Source organism: Morus notabilis, unplaced genomic scaffold (assembly GCF_000414095.1).
Source record: "Morus notabilis unplaced genomic scaffold, ASM41409v2 Scaffold333, whole genome shotgun sequence".
Classification (NCBI taxonomy): Eukaryota; Viridiplantae; Streptophyta; class Magnoliopsida; order Rosales; family Moraceae; genus Morus; species Morus notabilis.
In genome coordinates this window covers 334,625-353,757 of record NW_010363630.1, presented here as the reverse complement: position 1 = coordinate 353,757, position 19,133 = coordinate 334,625, and the positions used below count along the sequence as shown (strand labels likewise).

The 19,133-nt window shown below is 33.2% G+C and overlaps 2 protein-coding genes across 2 annotated transcripts; both read left to right on the top strand.

The window, feature by feature from the left end:
* Positions 1-5,395: 5,395 nt before the first annotated feature.
* On the top strand, positions 5,396-7,195 carry LOC112092797 (cytochrome P450 71A6-like). Its single transcript, XM_024169825.1, has 2 exons — positions 5,396-5,748; positions 7,111-7,195. The coding sequence occupies exons 1-2, from the start codon at positions 5,396-5,398 to the stop codon at positions 7,193-7,195; spliced, it is 438 nt and encodes a 145-aa protein (XP_024025593.1).
* A 1,047-nt stretch (positions 7,196-8,242) lies between these two features.
* Positions 8,243-11,554, top strand: LOC21411678 (cytochrome P450 71A25). Its single transcript, XM_024169811.1, has 2 exons — positions 8,243-9,266; positions 10,811-11,554. Exons 1-2 carry the CDS (start codon positions 8,325-8,327, stop codon positions 11,432-11,434), a joined length of 1,566 nt encoding a protein of 521 aa, XP_024025579.1. The 5' UTR covers positions 8,243-8,324; the 3' UTR covers positions 11,435-11,554.
* The last annotated feature ends 7,579 nt before the right edge of the window (positions 11,555-19,133 follow it).

The window sequence follows — 19,133 nt, the reverse complement described above, 5'->3', positions numbered from 1 at the left end:
AAAATGAGGAGACAATTTAACAATTTTAAAAAAAAATTAAGAAAAAGGTTAAAGTGGGTTAAAGAAAAAAGAAAAAAGCCATTCATGATGTTTCCCGTTAATTTGTTGCTAGAGGAAGCCACTTCGATAAATGAAATTATACCACGTCTTGAAGCATTTTGTTTTTATTAAATATTTTATTTTTTTAATATATTCTATATATACAATACAAAATGATTGTGTTGATTATCGTATGTATTACAGCAAATATTAATGCAAAAGACAAAAATATCACATGCTTAGTTTTAATCGGATCAATAATGATGCAAAATCTACTTCGGTAAATGAAATTAAACCACGAGCCGAAGATTAATTTTGTTTTTTTATTAAATATTGTTATTTTCTTGAATATATTCTATATACACACAATATATATGATTGTGTTGATTAGCGTGTGTATTTATACAGAACACAAAAGGACATGCTTAGTTTTAACCGGAGCGATAAACTGCTTCAGTACGCCTTAAACATCCGGCCGACGATTCCAAAGATCAAATTAAAGAAGCAATTCCTATAAAAATAAAATAAAGAAGCAAAAATTGATTAATTAATTAACTAATTAAGGTATAAAATTGCGGAGGTTGATGTATGACAATATTCGCTGAGAATTGTATCACGTCACATGAATTGGGCTCATAATCTTATTTTTTCTATCTATTTTCGTGTTCTCAGTGATGTCATGTCATATTATGATTTTTAATTAAATATGACGTGATATTTTAATTAATGTGATATTTTAATCGTATAATAAATTTATTAAAAGAACACGAAGTGAACACAAACAAAGGGATACATCGGCCCAATCCCACATCACATAACAAAGTGTCCTAAGGTCAAAGCGGGTGAATGAGCAATTAATAGCTGTCCCGCATAATCGTGAAGATCTTTTCTTCAATAAGAAAATACCTTATATTCATCATCATTGATACAAAATAATCTAAAAGTCGTGATTAAGTCATTATTTTAATCTTACATAGTACATATGAACTTATGTTTGTGTGATTTTGAGTGAACTATTGGCTTTGGAAGGTTGCTAATGGATGGCAATCATTTGTCTAAATTTAGACGTCTCAAATATTAGTTGAACATAAAGCTATGATCTGGTTCACACGTATGTATGTGGCTGAGGATATTTAGGTGGGTTGAGCATAAATATATTTGGGAAAATAGTAGAAAATAGGTCAATATGAAAAGCTTAAGAAAGTATATAGGCCAATTTTTAGTTATAGAAATTAATAGGCCATAACTTGTCAAGTTATGGTTCATAACCAGATAAGTTATGGATAAACTTGTCAAGTTATGATTCATAGTCAGACAAGTTATGGACAATTATGGACAATAATTTGTCAAGTTATGGTTCATAACCAGACTAGTTATGGACGAAAACAGTAATTTAACCTATTTATTAACTTATGTAAACTATTGGCCTATTAATTTTAATTCATCTCAAGTCTTGGCCTATTTCCCTCTTTCTCCCATATATTTGTGGCTGTCAATAATTAATTACTGCGAAGTTTCCAACCTTATCAAAAGCCCGTGATCCCTTGGGTCTTTTTTCTCCTTTCTTACAAGTTGCAATATCTTATCTCATTGTCATTCTTTTCAACGGTGAAATTCATGCGCTGCCCTAATCATATCTTTTGCTAATCATCCCAATCATATCTTTAATTGCTTGAAAATATATACTGTAATTACCTTTTCGGCCAATATCATATTATCTTTGTATGGCCTAAATAATATATTTAGGGGCAACATAGAGTTGGTGTAACACTAGTTTCAAAATGCATTCATTCACTAACAAATAATATTAGCGTCCTTGAGAAACATAAATAAATAATAACATTTTAATTACCGATGGTGGTGTATAACAGTGAAGAACAATCTCGAAGGCTCTATCATCTAATATTTAGGGTCAATTTCCATTATCCGTTGCAATTCCAGACCTTTTTTTTTTAAAGAAAGAAAAAAACTAACAAATAAATTTAACACATCTCCCTATAACGTTCGATCACGAGAAAGAATTTGCTAGAGTGTGGAAAATTGGAAATAAATGGTGTATCTTGTGATTTTTATTTTTATTTAATAAATGTCTTGTTAACTTTGGTTATCCTCATTTGATGTCCTTTGTTTTGTTGGTTTATGTAATGACCAAGAAAATTCCAGAATTTAAATAATGCAATTTATGTATTTAGGTCAAGAATTTTTCCTAGAAAAAAATATATTATGTTATATTTTTATGACTGAAGGATTTACGGAATTAACAATTGTATTTCTAAATTCTGTAGCAGATTTCATGTTAAGTACATGTTTTACGATCAAGTAAATTCGATCGATTAAATTCTCGCCGTACTTTAAGGCGGAAGAATTTTCAGTACAGATACAGTTTGAGAATCTTAATTCCAAGAATCTCCAAGCACAATACAAATTAGCATCCAGTATATATATACATGAAAAAATTACAGCGAGTATAATTTTGATCAGTTTTAAGGGAAAACTTGAGTGAGTGGCCAAAAGTACAAGGGGGTAGGTTATATTTTTTTCTCTCTCTCTCCACTTGGCCGGCCATGCATAGTGAAATTAGAGCAAAACTTGGCTAGTTGAGTGTGCTAGAGGATTTCATGGTAAGGTGATGTGATAGTAGTAGTTGAAGGGGAAATCATGGCATATTTACTCCTTCTTTTCTCCATCTATAACCGGCCATGCATGGGGAATTTGAACTAAAATTTGGTTGATTAATAGAGTGAATTGGGGTTAAATAAATGATCACTAACTTGTCTATAAAAGGAACCACCATAAGCTAAGCCTCATTTTTTTTACTCCTCTCATTTTCTCTCCACCCCAAAACCTGCCACACACATTACACCCATACTCTCAAAATTTTTCTCTCATTCTCCAAATCTTAAACCACTAGCAAGCAATAGAGGAAGAAGAAGGAGATCAAATGATTCTAGGAGGAGTCTAGTCAAGCATTTCTCCAAGGGTATAAACTCTAAATCCTCTCTTTCTCATGTTTTAGTAAAGTTTGAAATGTAGAAACATTCCTCTCAAATTTCCTTATACTCTTCTAGTTCCAAGCCATTAATAAATCTTAGAGTTCAAGGGTTTTCAAGAGAGAGAGTTCTTCAAGGGTAAGTTCTCAAACTCTTCTCCATTATTTTCTAACCAACTTTAAGGTTGAATTTATGGATGTAATTTGTGATTCTTGAGGAAATGAGTTGTAATAAGGGTTTTATGTTGGTTTTGTGAGTGTTGAGGTTAGTTTGATTAGCAATATCCGGTTACTTTGAATGTAAAAATGAGGACCCTAGAATGAGATTTTTCAGTATTTCTAAACTTGAACTTATAGTTCTCGATGTTTTGAACGTTTTCTGTGACTATGACAAAACCTAAATTTAACTCTAAAAGTAAGTTTGAAGCCATTTTTATAAAAATGGACAGGCTATCCAACACAATTTTAAAAAATTGCTACAGCATTGCTATAACATTCCTACAACATTTTAAAAATATTGCTATAGCATTCCTACAGCAAAAAAAAAAAAAAAAAAAAAACAGTAGCCAATGTTTTCAGCCAAACGAGGCCTTTAAAGGCTGAATTTTAACTTTCACCAAAAATGACAATTTTAGATCTCCACGAGACGAAGAATTGTCGCAAAGAACAAAATTTTGAAATCTGACTCTAAAATGCAGTAAAATGCAGATGTCAGAAATTGCACGGTTTAACAAAACGAAACTGACACAGTGTTGGTTTTTAATAAAAAATTATCAAAGAACCCGAGGTGTGATTTCAGCAAAATATTATGGTATTAAACCTCGTTTAACAAAAGTATTCGTAAAGAAAGTTTTCAAGAAAAATGCTTTCTTTTAAAGAATTTAATGGTTTATCGAGCAAATCATCCCGACGGGCCAATAAGCCCAATGTGATAGGACCTTAGGATTTCTAAAGATTGGATGTGGGTCCAACGCTCGCATTCATTCAAGAGACCCCGTTTGAGTTTAAATTTTAACGTCCTAAGAGTTAGAATGCCGTGAATAAGTTCAAGGCCGAATTGGGCCTTAATGGCATAACAAGTCCAATGAGGTAGATTATGGAGGATAAATTACTAGATTGGGTAATTGATTTTCAATCTAGGCAAATAGATGTTAATGTCAATTAAGAAAAATAAGATTTTGAGAATTTAATAAATTGATCCTTATTATCCTTTAGTAAATTAGAGGAATACATGCCTTATGAAAAGGGTTAGATTTTCCTTCATAAGTTGCTAAAATAAAATAGCAAACGACAGTTAATCTCACACTCTTAATGGGTGTTCATTTTCAGAAGTAAGCAAGTAAGAGACTAGGCTGTTTGGCGAAAAGTGAATGCCAGCTCTGTAAATCAGGTAACTAGGAATCTCGCCTACAGTATGAATAGATTTTAAAGAGAAAGTTACACATGTTATATATGCATGTTTATGCTTTCAGTATTGTATGCGATGCTATGTCATGTTGCATACACTTAAGCAGTGCACACTAATTATATGTGTTTGAGTACATTTCATGTTATAGTATGCTATGCTATGTCATATTTCATACACCTTAATAAGTCAAGAAGAACTTATAAGAATAATCTCAGTTGAGTGCCGTACCAGCCTCTGAGAGGGAGGTGGCTTAGGCTCCCAAGGGAGAAGAAAAAAAAATAATTTCCTCTGAGAGGGAGGCATTCAGTTCAGTTATAATCACGGTGTCATGGGGGACCTTACAAACCCTCACGTCCCGATGATTGCGCGTAAGTCGTACGAGCACTCGGGCCCATCAGTAAGAAAAATAAGATAAGATAATAAGACTATGATAAGACATCAAAATTAAGCATAATCAGTTCATGCATATTTATTCATGTGAACTTAATAATTATTTTTGCGAGAGATAGTTCCTACTTGCTGAGCGAAAGCTCATTATAGAATGTTTATACTGTAGGTAAGCAACTGGCATATAATGCCTGATGGACTGACGGCGAGTGGACGAACGATATGGAGATCAGAAAATGGATACCGCTAGCAAATATTTCCGTAATCAGTTTTATGTTATAAATAGTTTTACTAATTATTATTCTGAAACTATATGTTAAATGGTTTTGTGGATTATGGCAATTAGTAAGCAGGATTTAAAGAGTAGGTATATACATATAGATATATCTACATGTTTTGAGAATCATATATATATATATATATTAAGGTTTGAATGTTTCACAATTCATAGTATATGTTATTATAGGACTTTAAAAAAAAATGTTCCGTAAATTCTAAGAAAACTTCAGTAAGTACGAGTTAAAATTCAGCTACAGTGACGGCCACTGAGCAGGGTCGCCACAGTTTAGGACATGTTTACTGGTGGAAGTGACACGACCTACACAGCCTTAGAATGGGCAATGATAGAACTCTTAAGACATCCAAAAATCCTCAAGAAATTGCAAGAGGAGGTGACTGGCATGGCCAAAGGAAAATCATACATATCTGAGAGTGACCTCGACAAAACACCTTACATGAAAGCTGTAATCAAAGAGACTCTTCGGTTGCATCCCCTAATTGCATTGATAGTTCCTCGAGAATCACGGCAAGACACCAAAATAATGGGCTATGACATAGCGGCAAGGACCACGGTCATAACCAATGTCTGGGCAATTGGAAGAGATCCCGCCTTGTGGGACGAATTGGAGGAGTTTAAGCATGAGAGGTTCTTGAACTCGGCCATAGATTTCAACAACTCGGTCATAACCAATGTTTGGGCAAACTTATATCGTTTTCATTGTGAACGCATAAGAGAAGAATCATCTCAATCGGAATTAAAACGAAAAAATTATAGCATTTTTAAGAATAGAAAAAGTATTGTTCATTAACTTGAGTTTAAGTTTAGGAACTTGAGTTGAAGGAAAAACTTAAACTCAGATTTTAACTCCAAACTCAAGTTAAAATTCAAGTTAAAACTCAAGTTCAAACTCAAATTTTACAAAAGAACATGAACTTGAATAAAGTTGTAACTTGAGTTCAAACTTTTTTTGAGTTTGGGTGGAAACGAACAACCCCTAAATATATGATTAATTTCACTGGTGCCTCCTGAAGTTTGAGGTCATCTCACTTTACATTCTAAATTTTGAATACTCTCACTTTGTCCATCAAACTTTGAATTTGCCCTATTAAGCCTTTTCATAAGAATTTATGCTAAAATTAGTGAAAAAAGACGAGGTTAAGTGTGACCATGTAGTTTTTATTTGATTGTTTTTAACATAAATTTAAACAGAAAGACTATATAACTGCATTACTCTATTTTTTCTATATGTTTTTAAACAAATTTACAATAAACTGGGTTAATGGGAATAATTCAAAATTTAAGGGGGTAAAGTAAGAGTTCTTAAAGTTTTAGGGGGAAACTAGGAATGACCATAAAATTCAGAGGCATAAATGATAATAATCCTTAAATATATATTAGGACTTGTGTATTAAATTTAAAGATTTGTGTTACGTACATTTGAATTGTGATGTTAGAACTTTTCATCGAATGTGTTGCTTAAACACTAATTTAATACAACATCATTAAAATGGGGAATATTATAACAATTTTACAAATTGAGAGGACAGCTTACAAAAATTAAAAGTTCAGGACGTAAGTTGCTAAAATCCTAGAAGTTCAGGAGCAAATGTGTAAACACCCTAAATTTATACTCTAACCTTATCAATTATTGATTTTACTATTGAAAAGGGAAAAAGGAAAAGATAAAGAAAAACTAATTTTTTTTTTTAAAAAAAATATCAAGTTACCACCATCAATGTCTTTTTCCCCATAACAAAGTTTTTTTTTTTTAAAATTTGCATTTATTATTTTCTATAATATATTTTCCTTTAGGGTATTTTTTTGTTAATAAACTATTCATAATCAAACATTTATCGATATAGATATGTTTATGTCAATATTTAATGACCTAATTAAATGAATGCTTGTATATAAGGGTGTAAGAATTAGCCCCAATCCCGATTAACCTGCCCACCCGAACTGAATACTTCATTTTTTGTTTTTTTTTTGTTTTCCGGTTTCAAATAGTGTTAACCCGCAATTTGCGGATAGGGGCGCGGGCCGGGCCTCCAAGACCCGATTATACCCCGACCCGGCCGAATTGCAAAAGTAAGGGCGTTCTTAAAAAAAAAAAAAACCCTAGGTCTTGAAGTCTTCTCCCTCTCTCTCATTCTCTCATTTTTGCGCCGCTCTCCTTGCCTCGCCTCGCCTCTGCTCCGTTCCTCCGTAGTCTTTCCCTCGCCATTTGTTCTTACTTCCTCAGTCCTCACCAGTCACCTCCGCCGCCGTTCCTCTTCTTCTTTTCACAGAATCCCTTACTATTGAATGTTAGAAGCAGAGGCTTCGCTCTCATACTCTTCCTCTCTCATTTTCATTTTTTTTTTGTTTTACTTTTGATATTGGATCGAAGTTGCTCATAATATTCGATGTTATGTTTAATTTTTTCAATTATTTGTGGTTATCGTTTTCCTTGGTCTATCATTCATTTACCTGACATTAACGTTCTTATTTTGATTTACCTGTGGCAAAGCAGCAAAGAAGCAAGAAATTTGGAGTTGGTTTACCCGAAATAACCTGGCCGATCCGAGGTAACTGAATGGTGTACAGGTTCTAGATCCAAGTTACCTGTTGCGGCCCACAGTTTTCTGAACCCGATTCTTGAGGGCCGGTCCAAATCTTACCAAAAATCCGATCCTACCCGGCCGAATTTCACCCCTACTTGTATACGTGGTATACAAAACACCAAAAAAATAGGACTCCATATGCTAATTAAACTGCAAAACGGAACGGTTGTTTGAATATGAAGTTAAAGTATAATTAATCTAAACATAAAATAAAATTAGAATCTATATTTAAACACGCGTTGAAAACGTGAATACATGAGATGAGTGAATGAAATAATAGAACATTTTTAAATAAGTTTCGACATAAATCTAACCACTCATTGAAGTTTTGCAGCAAAGTGACAGAAAAAGGAGATTTGAACTCATCCTTCCAATGTCCGCCACTTGGTTTTTTTGGAAGTCACTGCCACTTGGTGCCTTGTAACTAGATACGTGTATGATTATTATTCACGTGTGTTCTGCAATACATACTTACATATATACACACACACACACACACACACACACACACACACACAGTATATATATATCTCGACTTAAAGACAAAGTTGCGTACGCAGACGCAACGAAAAAAACTTGACAAACCAAACCGTCCAACGAGATTTTCATCTGCAAATCATGTTGAAAACACTATTACAAGACAACTTTTCCAATCCCTCTTCCTTAATTACCATCGTATTAGGCATAATTTTCCCCGTCATTCTCTACAAATTATGGTCCTCCAATAAGAGTAGTAGTACCAACAACAAGAACTTGCCGCCGTCTCCGCGGTCTATTCCGATAATCGGAAACCTCCACCAGCTCGGTCCTTACCCTCACCGAACCCTCCGCGACTTAAGCCGCCGCCACGGAGATGACCTCATGCTGCTCCGCCTCGGCAGCGTGCCGGTCCTCGTGGTCTCCTCGTCGGATACCGCCCGAGAGGTCATGAAGACGCACGACCTCGCCTTCTGCGACCGGCCGAGGATGGCCTCCTCCGAGAAGCTTCTCTACGACTTCAAAGACGTCTCGTCGGCGCCCTACGGCGAGTACTGGCGGCAGATGAGAAGCACATGCGTTCTCCACCTTCTGAGCAACGCTAGGGTCAAGTCGTTCCGCGGCGTGCGAGAAGAGGAGACCAAGCTCATGGCGGACAAAATTCACAACTCTTGCTCTTCTTCTTCGGCCGTGAATTTGAGCGAGCTTTTCGCCGGGCTTACAAATGACGTCGTTTGTAGGGTTGCTTTAGGAAGGAAGTACAGTGATGATGGCGAGAGTGGAAGGGAGTTTAAGGAGCTTCTCGGGGGGGTTGGGGAGTTGTTGGGGATTTTCAACGTTGGGGATTATATTCCGATGCTTGCTTGGTTGAGCCATGTTAATGGATTGTATGGTAGAATGGATAAGGTGGCTAAGGATTTTGATGAGTTTTTGGAGAAAGTTGTTGAAGAACATAAGGAACATGTTGATGACCTGAATGAAGATCGGCACAAGGATAATCTGGTGGATATTTTGCTTTGGATTCAGAAGGAGAACTTGTTGGGCTTTCCTATCGATAGAACTTGCATAAAGGCTCTCATTTTGGTAAGCCTTTCTCTCTGTTTGTTTGTTTTTTTGTTTTGTTTTTTTTTTTGTTTTTTTTTGAGAAATTACAAAAACAGACCTTTAAATACATCCTTCGAAGTTCTACCCTTTTACTATGATAAGCTACCCCTTTGATAATAATCTGTCAAATTATAAATAATAATTTGTCAAATTTTAAACAATAATATGTTAAATTACGTCCGCCACCGGCGACCAGAGACCCGCCGCCGGCGACATCTGTCAAATTATCGATAATAATCTGTCAAATTACTTTCTCCAATGGGAAAAATTTAATAGGCTAATGTTGAAACTCAAAAATCCTTAATGGTACTATTTTAAGGGGTTTTTGTCAAAATTACCCTTGTTGTTTTTTAATTTTGTTTAGAACTGTGGAAAAAATAAAAAGTACCACTTAAGATGGTAAAAATTATTATTTTCGACACTCTATTAAAAAATAAACAATTGTCATTCAATTGATAAAAAGAAAATAAAAAGTCTCAATGACACAATTATTTAGAATGATATAAATAATAAACACCCACAAAATATGGCAAACTATGTACTTTTTTTTTCCACTAGTCCCAACTAATTTCTTATTCCATGTTGTGCTTTGGTTTCTTTTATTTTTTTTAGACATTTAAATTCAAATGTTCTGTCTTTTTTTTTTTCTTTTGGTCATGTTATATTGCTTATCTCACGTGATCGCCCCTATTTATTCGAAGGGTATATATGGAGGGCACTAATATTGTTTGTCTCAAAGATGGGAGGGGGGAGATGTGATGGAAATCAGTGTATGCCTTAGTTTATGGGTTTGAAAGACATTTTCAGTGACTTTAGTAAGAGGTTTTGAAAAATAGAGGAAATTCACACGAGTCTACATCATTTCTCTTGCCCTTAGTATATGAAATTTTCAATAGTGGTAACCAATCCGTGAGATACTACACGCTAATCTAACATGAGATTTAAATACATATGAAAAGCTTTAGTGATGAAAATATGAAACTTCAGAAAAAAAAAAAAATCATACTTCCTGAACTTTAAGGTCATTTTTAGTTTGCCCCATAAACTTTAAAAATTTTCATTTTATCCCTTAAACTTTGAATTATTTCCACTTAACCTCTTACGTTGCAATTTCTGTTAAAAAAATATAAAAAAAAAGAATAACACAGTCGCGTGGTCTTTCTGTTTGAATTTTAGTTAAAAAAATAAAACAGATAAAAACTACATGACTACACTTAACCCTGTCTCTTTCCATCCGATTTTAACAAAAATTACAATAAAAGGGGTTAAGTAAGAACAATTCAAAGTTTAGGAGGTAAAGTGAGAGTTTTTAAATTTTAGAGAACAAATTGAAAATAACCTTAAAATTCAGGAGACAACGGTGAGAATAATTTTTTTATTTTTTTAATAGTATTAGGGGCATAAATTTTAAAACCAACCTTAAATATATTATTTTATAAATTTACATGACAGTGATAATCTTTAAAATTGGCGTCTCTAGCACTATTGTCTAAAGTATATATATGTGTGTACGGCTCTTGCAGGACATGTTTGCGGCTGGCACGGACACCACATACACAGTTCTAGAGTGGGCAATGACTGAGCTCCTTAGGCATCCAAAGGCAATGAAAAAGCTTCAAAACGAGGTGAGAACAATCGTTGGTCATAAAACAGGCGTCACAGAGGACGATTTAGAGAAAATGCCTTATTTGAAGGCAGTATTCAAAGAGACCCTCCGGTTACATCCTCCTGTCCCACTACTAGTTCCAAGAGTGTCAAGAAAAGACGTCAAGATAAAAGGATACGACGTCGTAGCCGGGTGTCAAGTTTTCATCAATGCATGGGCGATAGGGAGAGATCCGAGGACGTGGGACAATGTGGAGAAGTTCGAACCCGAGAGATTCTTCAATAGCGTTGTGGACTACAAAGGGCAGGACTTCGCATTGATTCCGTTCGGTGCCGGGCGGCGTGGTTGCCCAGGGATTCTCTTTGTCATGGCTGTTAACGAAATTGCTTTGGCCAATGTCGTTCACAATTTTGATTGGCAACTTCCTGATGGAGCAAGAGGGGAGGACTTGGATATGACAGAGACAAGTGGTTTAACCGTGCACAGAAAGTTTCCTCTTATGGCTTTGCCAAAATTGCTTACTAAATCGACTGTGATCTAGCTTGTGTTGACGTCTGTGGACAAATTATTACGACGAGAATGTACTGTAGTGCCTAAACTTTAACTTTGTTATTATTAAAGAAATAATAAATTAAATAAGAATAGTTTTAAACTTTCAAAATGTATACGTTTTTTTTTTTTTTAAAGATGTCATGGCTTAATAGGCATTATATAAAAAGAGTTAAAACTTAAAGTGCAATATATTTTATGGTGATAGAAATATTATGATAATGAACATGATCAAGTTTGTTTAACTATGCGAAAATCCTTTGTACTTTTTGCCAGTTAGCTTTCAATGAATATTGTACATTAATATAAAAAAAGCTATGCAAAAATAAATAAAAGTTTAAAGTTAACGGAAAAACTTTTTAGCATAATTATTAACGATGTTCGACCAATTATGGTCCTCACGAACTCCGCTTAAAAAATTCGATCTATACTCTTGTTGAATCCATGGAGATTACAACTCTCTCGAATTTCACAAATCCCTCATTACGAAAAATTTACATCAAGAAAACCTTTTTCATAAGGATTATTTTGAGTTTCCTTTTTCATATGGATATACCCACAAGCTGGTGTAGTCTATTTTGAGTTTCCTTTTTCATAAGGATTATTTTCATAAATGTCCCCCGAAATATATACCTTATTTCAAAGTGCTCCTGATTTTTCAGAATGGTTTAAAACGAGTCCCTCATTATATATAAAAAATAAATCAAATTACCCCCTCATAAACTTAACGGTTTTGCTTACGTGACAGGTCATTTAGAGATAATTAGAGACATCAATTTCTAAGTAATTTATAAACATAACTAAATATTGAAAATAAGGAATAAATAAATAAACAAACTGGACTTTTTTTTGTTAGTGATCAGACTTTAAAAAAGTTAAAAAAAAAAACTAAATACATCAACTAATCTAAAAAATCAAAAACCCAAAAGCAAAACACAAAGTCACACTGAAAAGTTCAGCACTTGACGAGAAATCCATAGAGTTTCCAGAATTTACATCTTGCATAAAAATCCCATGGAGTTGGATAGAAAAGATCTATATTTATCGATTACTGTTAATAATGCTCCTTATGACCCAATTAAAATTTCTGCTAAAGCAATTTATATTCGTCAACTATTCAATTTATTAGAACTATCAGATTAACAATTTACTGCTAAAGCAACAATACCCACTTTTAATTTGTTTTTCATGATAATACTAAAGCTAAAGTCTAGGGCGCTACAACACAATATATAGTCCTAGTAAACTAATGGTCCAAACATGCACATCTCTAAAATTTAGTATGACCAAAATATAACTAGCTAGAATAGTCGATTCACTAATATAAGAGCAATTTTCGCAAAGCCATATGAGGAAACTTTCTGTACGCGGTTAAACCACTTGTCACAGTCATATCCAAGTCCTCCTCTCACCAGGCAGCGACCAATCAAACTTGTGGACGACATTTAACGGCCATGGCAAAGATAGAGTACATGGACAAACCCCCGAGCGGAATCAATGCAAAGTCATGACCTTTGTAGTCCAGGTGCTATTCAAGAATCTCTCCGATTTCGAACTTCTCCGGTTAGGCCCACACGTTGCCGGATATCTCCCTATCGCTCATGCATTGATGAAAACTTGACACCCAACTATGACGTCGTGTCCCTTTATCTTGACGTCTTTGATTGAGACTCTCGGAACCAGTAGTGGGATAGGGGATGTAACTGAAGACTCTTTTGAATACTGCCTTCAAATAAGGCATTTTCTCTAAATAGTCCTCTTTGACGTCTAATTTGTGACCAACGATTGTCCACTCTAGAATTGTGTATGTGGTGTGTTAGCAATAACATAGATAATACAAAGAAGAAAAATATATATAACAACTTTTGTAAGAATATGAAATTGTTACAACACTAATTTAACCTTTCTACCAAACTTAAAAAATGAATTGGGAAGGATGTCGACACAAGTGAACCACGCTTTCCTTAAAACAGATTCGTCCCCTCCAGCGAGTGCTTGAGATAACGTTGGACGTTCATCTCCCAGGATACAACGACAACGGCGGTAGAACGATGCACGATCGGAACCGTCTCAGCGAACTAGAATTGCACCTTTCCTCTATCACCAAAAACACACAACAAAAGAAAAACAGACAAAGAACTCAAAAAATAAGAAAGAAACCGAGAGAGAGGAGAAGAGAATTCTCAAAAAATGTTGTGTCTTGTTCAAGTGGAGTATCGCCTTTATATAGGCTCCAAATTCGGGTGTTACACCATGACATTATGGCCTTTATATAGGCTCCAAATTTGGGTGTTCAAGTGAAGTATTACCCACCCACCCATACTGCCATACCGTTTTCCAACCCCCGGTGTTTGTGGGTTTGGATTTTGTGAGTTAATATTTTGGTATTTTATAAATTAATTTTGGTATTTTGGTTGTGGTTTGTGGTTTTGTTTTGGATTTTGAATTTAGTTTGGGAATTGTAAATTAGAATTGAAATTTGTGGTAATTAGATTGAAATTTGTATGAAATTTGTTTGATGATGATTATGTGATAATGATTAAAAAATAGGCGACCTATGAAAATATTAAGAAATTAAAAATAATGAATTATATATATGATGATTAAAAAATTTAGATGGAAATTTTAATTAGTATTATATTATTAATTAAAAAATTTAAAATAAATATTATAAAATAGTTAATAGAATGTTAATGACATATTACAATATAACTTGTGTGAATTTTCATAAAATTTGATAAAACTTCATAACAGGTAATCATGTTTGGCACAGTCACTACTTGTGCTGGCTCTTCAGGGGGAGCTCCGCCTCCACCCGATCCTTATAGGTTGCCATCACACTGTGAGTTTGGTATGTTAGAACGTAATTATAAATTTGTTAAATTAATTACATCAGTATTATATGATCACTAAATATATTTCATTCTACATCACCCGTTGCCGCACCTCGACGACGTCGTAAGTATACTCGTAATGTTTAATTATATTTTTCATTTAAATCGCATTATGTATTTAATTATTTTTCTTATAATATTTGTAGCATCAGATGGAAGGAGAAAGCGAAACGCAAATCTAGACGCAATCTTTTACGACACTTTCAAACCCACACGTAGAAAAATACTTGCAACAAATAATGTGATGCTAGTGATGCTGCCAATTTAGAAGATTAGATTTTTATTAATGTAATAATTTTTATTTCCATACATTTCTACTATAGTTACATTTTTATTTTATTTTATTAATTACTTTTACAATAAGAATTTTTATTTATGTTTTTTATTATTTATTAATTATATTTAATATTGGGTTTAAATATATAGTAATATACAACATTAATTATTAAAATAAGAAAAAATAAATAAAAAATTAAAATATTATTTGCGATGACAAATGTGGTCGTAAAAAATATAAGACATGTAAGCTAATTATGTATTTTTTACGATGACTTAATTCGTAAAATGTCATCACAAATAATCAATGCTATGTCATCTTAACGATATAACCGACGAAATAATTACAGCGATTCATTTGCGACGATTGTCGTCGCAAATATAATTACGACGGCTAATTGTTGTCACAAAAATTATTTTTGCGACGAATCAATTGTAGCAACAGGTTTGCGACGACAAGTGGTCGTGACGACTTTGTGTTTTTTACAACGACTTTTTGTGGTCGCTAATAGCCTTGTTTCTTGTAGTGATAAGAGAAAAGAGTATGCAATGAATAAGTGAAAAGTAAAAATGATAAATGAGACAGATGGGGAAAAAAAAATTGGTTGGAAGTTACATAAGAGACAAAGTATATATAAAAGACAAACATGCAAGAAAGTAACAACTGAAAAATAAAAAGCGTAAAAATAGAAAAAAAAATTTCCATGACACATGCTTACTTTAAGAGGCTTATATTATATAGTAGATGGTAGATATATTTTTCTGCTAGATGTCTGGGAGATTGAAGGACGAGTAATTATATTTAACGCCACACAAGATTAGTATTTTTAATCTTGATCACTTTTCACATGTACATTTGACCGTTCCAAAGTATGCAGCTTAGTTTATTTATTTATTTTTTTAATTTATTGGCTATTCTAGCTGATGAAATTATGACTGTGGGGATTTGACCTAGTTTCAAGTAAAATATTGGACCATACATTTGTGACAAGTTTCGGAGAGAGATGTGAGGGTTTTTGCCAAGTTTGTGAAGGTTTCCAATGATGGGAAGTTTTGGAGGGCTTGGTGGGAGATTAAATGATTTTTTTCTTTCTCTAATAATTGGGTTTTTCCTTATGATGAACTTCAGTGAAATCACAAGGAAAATTAGGGCAAAGAACAAGGATGAGGGCGTGAACTCTAGCCACTGATGAAGGAAAGCCATTAATGGAGTTTCTAATCTAAAGCTAAATTGATCAGATATATGTGCAGTTGTGCAGAGAATATATTAGCGTCGGTCCTTTGAGGCTCGAATTTTCGCGTGGATCAAGTACTCGGTTTCGGAATTATTGAAATGAACTCTGGGATTGAGACTTCCGACAAATTGATCAGTTGATTGCTTTGCTTGTTCTACTACAGTTTATTCGTTCTTGTTTGCTATTTTTTTCTTGTCCCAATTTCCCAAACGCAAAAGGGTTATTCCTTTTTTCCTCGGTTTTAGTGAACATTTGAAGCATATATATGATTAAGTTACAAAACCGTACATTCCTTCTTCTTAATTTGATCCTAAAAAAATAAAAGTTTTATGTAAATATTTATTGTAATAGTGATATCCCTTAATTTTTTTTTAAAAAAACGTAGGGAGTTGTTTTCTTTTGATCAATTTATACTTGGAAATGTTTGCGGTATTTTGAAGAAGAATCTTTTTTTTTTCAATTTTTTTTTTTCAGAACATCAATTTGATAGATTTTATAATGATCACAAATGGACGAATGTGCCGTTCAAAATAACAAATGGATGAATGTTGTAATACCCGAGATTTAATTAAGCTTTAAGCCAATAGTAAATAAATTTAGTAAATTAAATTCATGCATCACATTTATCATTTACCTAAAAGTTATTTGTTGGCATTATATTTTATTATTATAGCTATCATATGATTTTATTAAACTTATAGCTTTGCTAATCGAGTTTTCAGTTTTAATGTGCAGTGCAACTAGCTCGATGTGGGAACTCAATGTGCTAAACTTATGAAGAAAAATGATATTTATTATGATTATTTGATATGATATTTTACCTCTATTATGATTGATTTAATGATGAATCATTATTTTATATTTTTATTATATGAGTTTATGTAAATGTATTGAGGACTTAGTTGCTATTTTGAGTTTTTGTGAGAGAAGGCTATGTTAGCAAATTGAGTGAACTTTAGGCACCTAAATGAAGAAGAAAAATATAGACTTTAGAGCTGATTTTATGAGGTTAGGACAACTATTAGAGGCTTAGAAAAACTTAGACACTTATTCTATTATAAGGCCACTTTACTTTTACTTGGTTTATATCAAGTTTATACTTCATTTTTGGGTCTATTTCAGCAAAAAAAAAAACCTAGAACTCCAACCATAGCACTTTCTTCTCTCTTCTCACTCCTTTTCTCACCCAAAACTCAAAATCAAACCTAGGTTTTTAAGAGAGAAAGAGCTAAAGACTCAACCAGCCCATCTCAACTCGTTTTAAACTTAGAACCAAAAATAATCACTAAGTTTAGAGCTTCTATTCACTTGGAAACACGTTTTTCTTTGAGGTAACTTCTTTCTTATATTAGGAACTAAGATTTCAGAGATTAAGATGTTGAATCCTACTTGAGATTTAGATTTTTGATGGGGTTTATCATGCATGTTGGTTGTAGACTCTTAAAAATGAGTTTCTTGAGGTTTTGGTTCAAATATTGGTTTCTGGGTGAAATTGATGATTTTAGCTTGATATTATTGATGATTATTTGAAGATAAACTCTTATTAAGATGATGATTCATGTATTTGAGAGGGGTCATTGAAGATTAAGATCTGCATGCTAGGTATTTGATGAAATGTTCAAATATAAGTCCTCTGTACAGCCTATGTAGATTCTATTTTCGTGCCATATATACTTATGATTTTGACTGATCTTATATTTTTTTATTAAATTATCCATCTCAAGCTTTATGTGAGTTTTTGAATCACTTCAAGCGGATTTTTCTACATTTAGTTATGAATTTTATAATTTTAGTTAAAAAACTTTCATTTTCCTGACGAGATTGTACTTCAATCTGAATTTCGGTCTGTTTTTGGTTAGTTTGAAAAATCTGAAATCCATCATGTAGTAGCTCTAAAAAGAGAGTTTTAAGTCTACTTTTATTTGCCACTGATCTCATAATATTTTGAGTTTTGATGAATTTGTTATGAATATTTTCGTAACAATGCGTAGTTATTTGTTTCGTTAAATGATGATATGAATGTGATTTTTGAAAGCTGTGGTTTTAAAGGTTAATTAGCACATTGAAGGTGCCCCACAACCAGCTAGTTTGTGCTTGCAAAGTGGTGATCAAAATTCAGGTAAGTAGAGTTAAAAGAATTTTAAAAACTGCATCACAAGACCCTATATGATTATGTTCAAATAGTATTCATGATTAATTATTTTGAAAGATATTATGATATTTGCTTATTATGTTTTTATGCTTTAAGAGATTTTATGGTATGGTATATGGATGAGAGGTTGGGTAAGCAGTGGTGCGAGGGACCGGTGCCCTAAATTAGAGAAATTGTCTCTTTGAGACAACTAGAGAAAAATGCTAGTGGGAAGTCTCTTGTTGATCACAAGAGAAAGAGATTCTAAAAACCCCGCTTAGTGTTTAAAAGAAGAGAATTGGCCAAAAGTAGAGAAGGTCCTGTATAGAGAAGCTTACTTAGAACCAAAGTTCTGTATCATACCTAAACTAAGAATAAGTATGAAAGTTTATGAACAATGTTTAACAAAGAGATTTTAGCCACGGAGATTTTAGATATTTACTTTATTTGAAATCTACTTACTGAGTTTTTACTTGTTAGTTTTACCTTGTGATATAGATGATGTTGTTGTTACCGAAGAGTAAAAAAAAAAAAATGATTTCCAAGGTTGGTTGAGTACTCCAAGTCCTACATCTAGCATCTTGCTTATATGTACTTTCAAATAATAGATGGGCTCAAAATATATATATTTTTTTGTTATCGCTTTTGAATAACTGTTTAATGTCTAAGATTTGTGGTTGTAATCATTTTACGCTCTGACTTAATTTGTTCAAAAACTTTTAAGAAAATTTTGTAATGAAATCAACCACAAGTTTCCGCATCTTATAAATAACATTGTTTTAAGTGTAGAAAGTATGTTTTAAGTAGCACCATCTCGCTAAATTCGGCCTTAGACCAGTTTAGCGATGGGGGCGTTACAAATGTGCTAAAATCAAGGTGAACACAAATTGTTGGATACCGCTAAGGGTGGAGAAAAAACTAAAATGGAAACTCGAAGAAGACAAACATTTCAAGGGTTTGTATATCCTAAATTTGGAATTGCTGATTGACGGAGAATTAGGACAATTTTTTAGATTAAATTGCACTGTTGCATCATAAATTATTTCGTTTTTCGCATAATGGACCCTAAACTTTTATTTTTGACAAATTCTACCCTTAACTTTAAAATCAGTTGCAATTTAGCTCTAGTAGTTGATGGCATTATCAAATTGATAG

Coding starts and splice junctions, on each gene's coding strand:
- LOC21411678 (XM_024169811.1), top strand. CDS start 8,325: ATGTTGAAAACACTATTACAAGACAACTTTTCCAATCCCTCTTCCTTA. Junction 9,267..10,810: donor GCATAAAGGCTCTCATTTTG/GTAAGCCTTTCT, acceptor CGGCTCTTGCAG/GACATGTTTGCGGCTGGCAC.
- LOC112092797 (XM_024169825.1), top strand. CDS start 5,396: ATGTTTACTGGTGGAAGTGACACGACCTACACAGCCTTAGAATGGGCA. Junction 5,749..7,110: donor GAGGAGTTTAAGCATGAGAG/GTTCTTGAACTC, acceptor GGTTTCAAATAG/TGTTAACCCGCAATTTGCGG.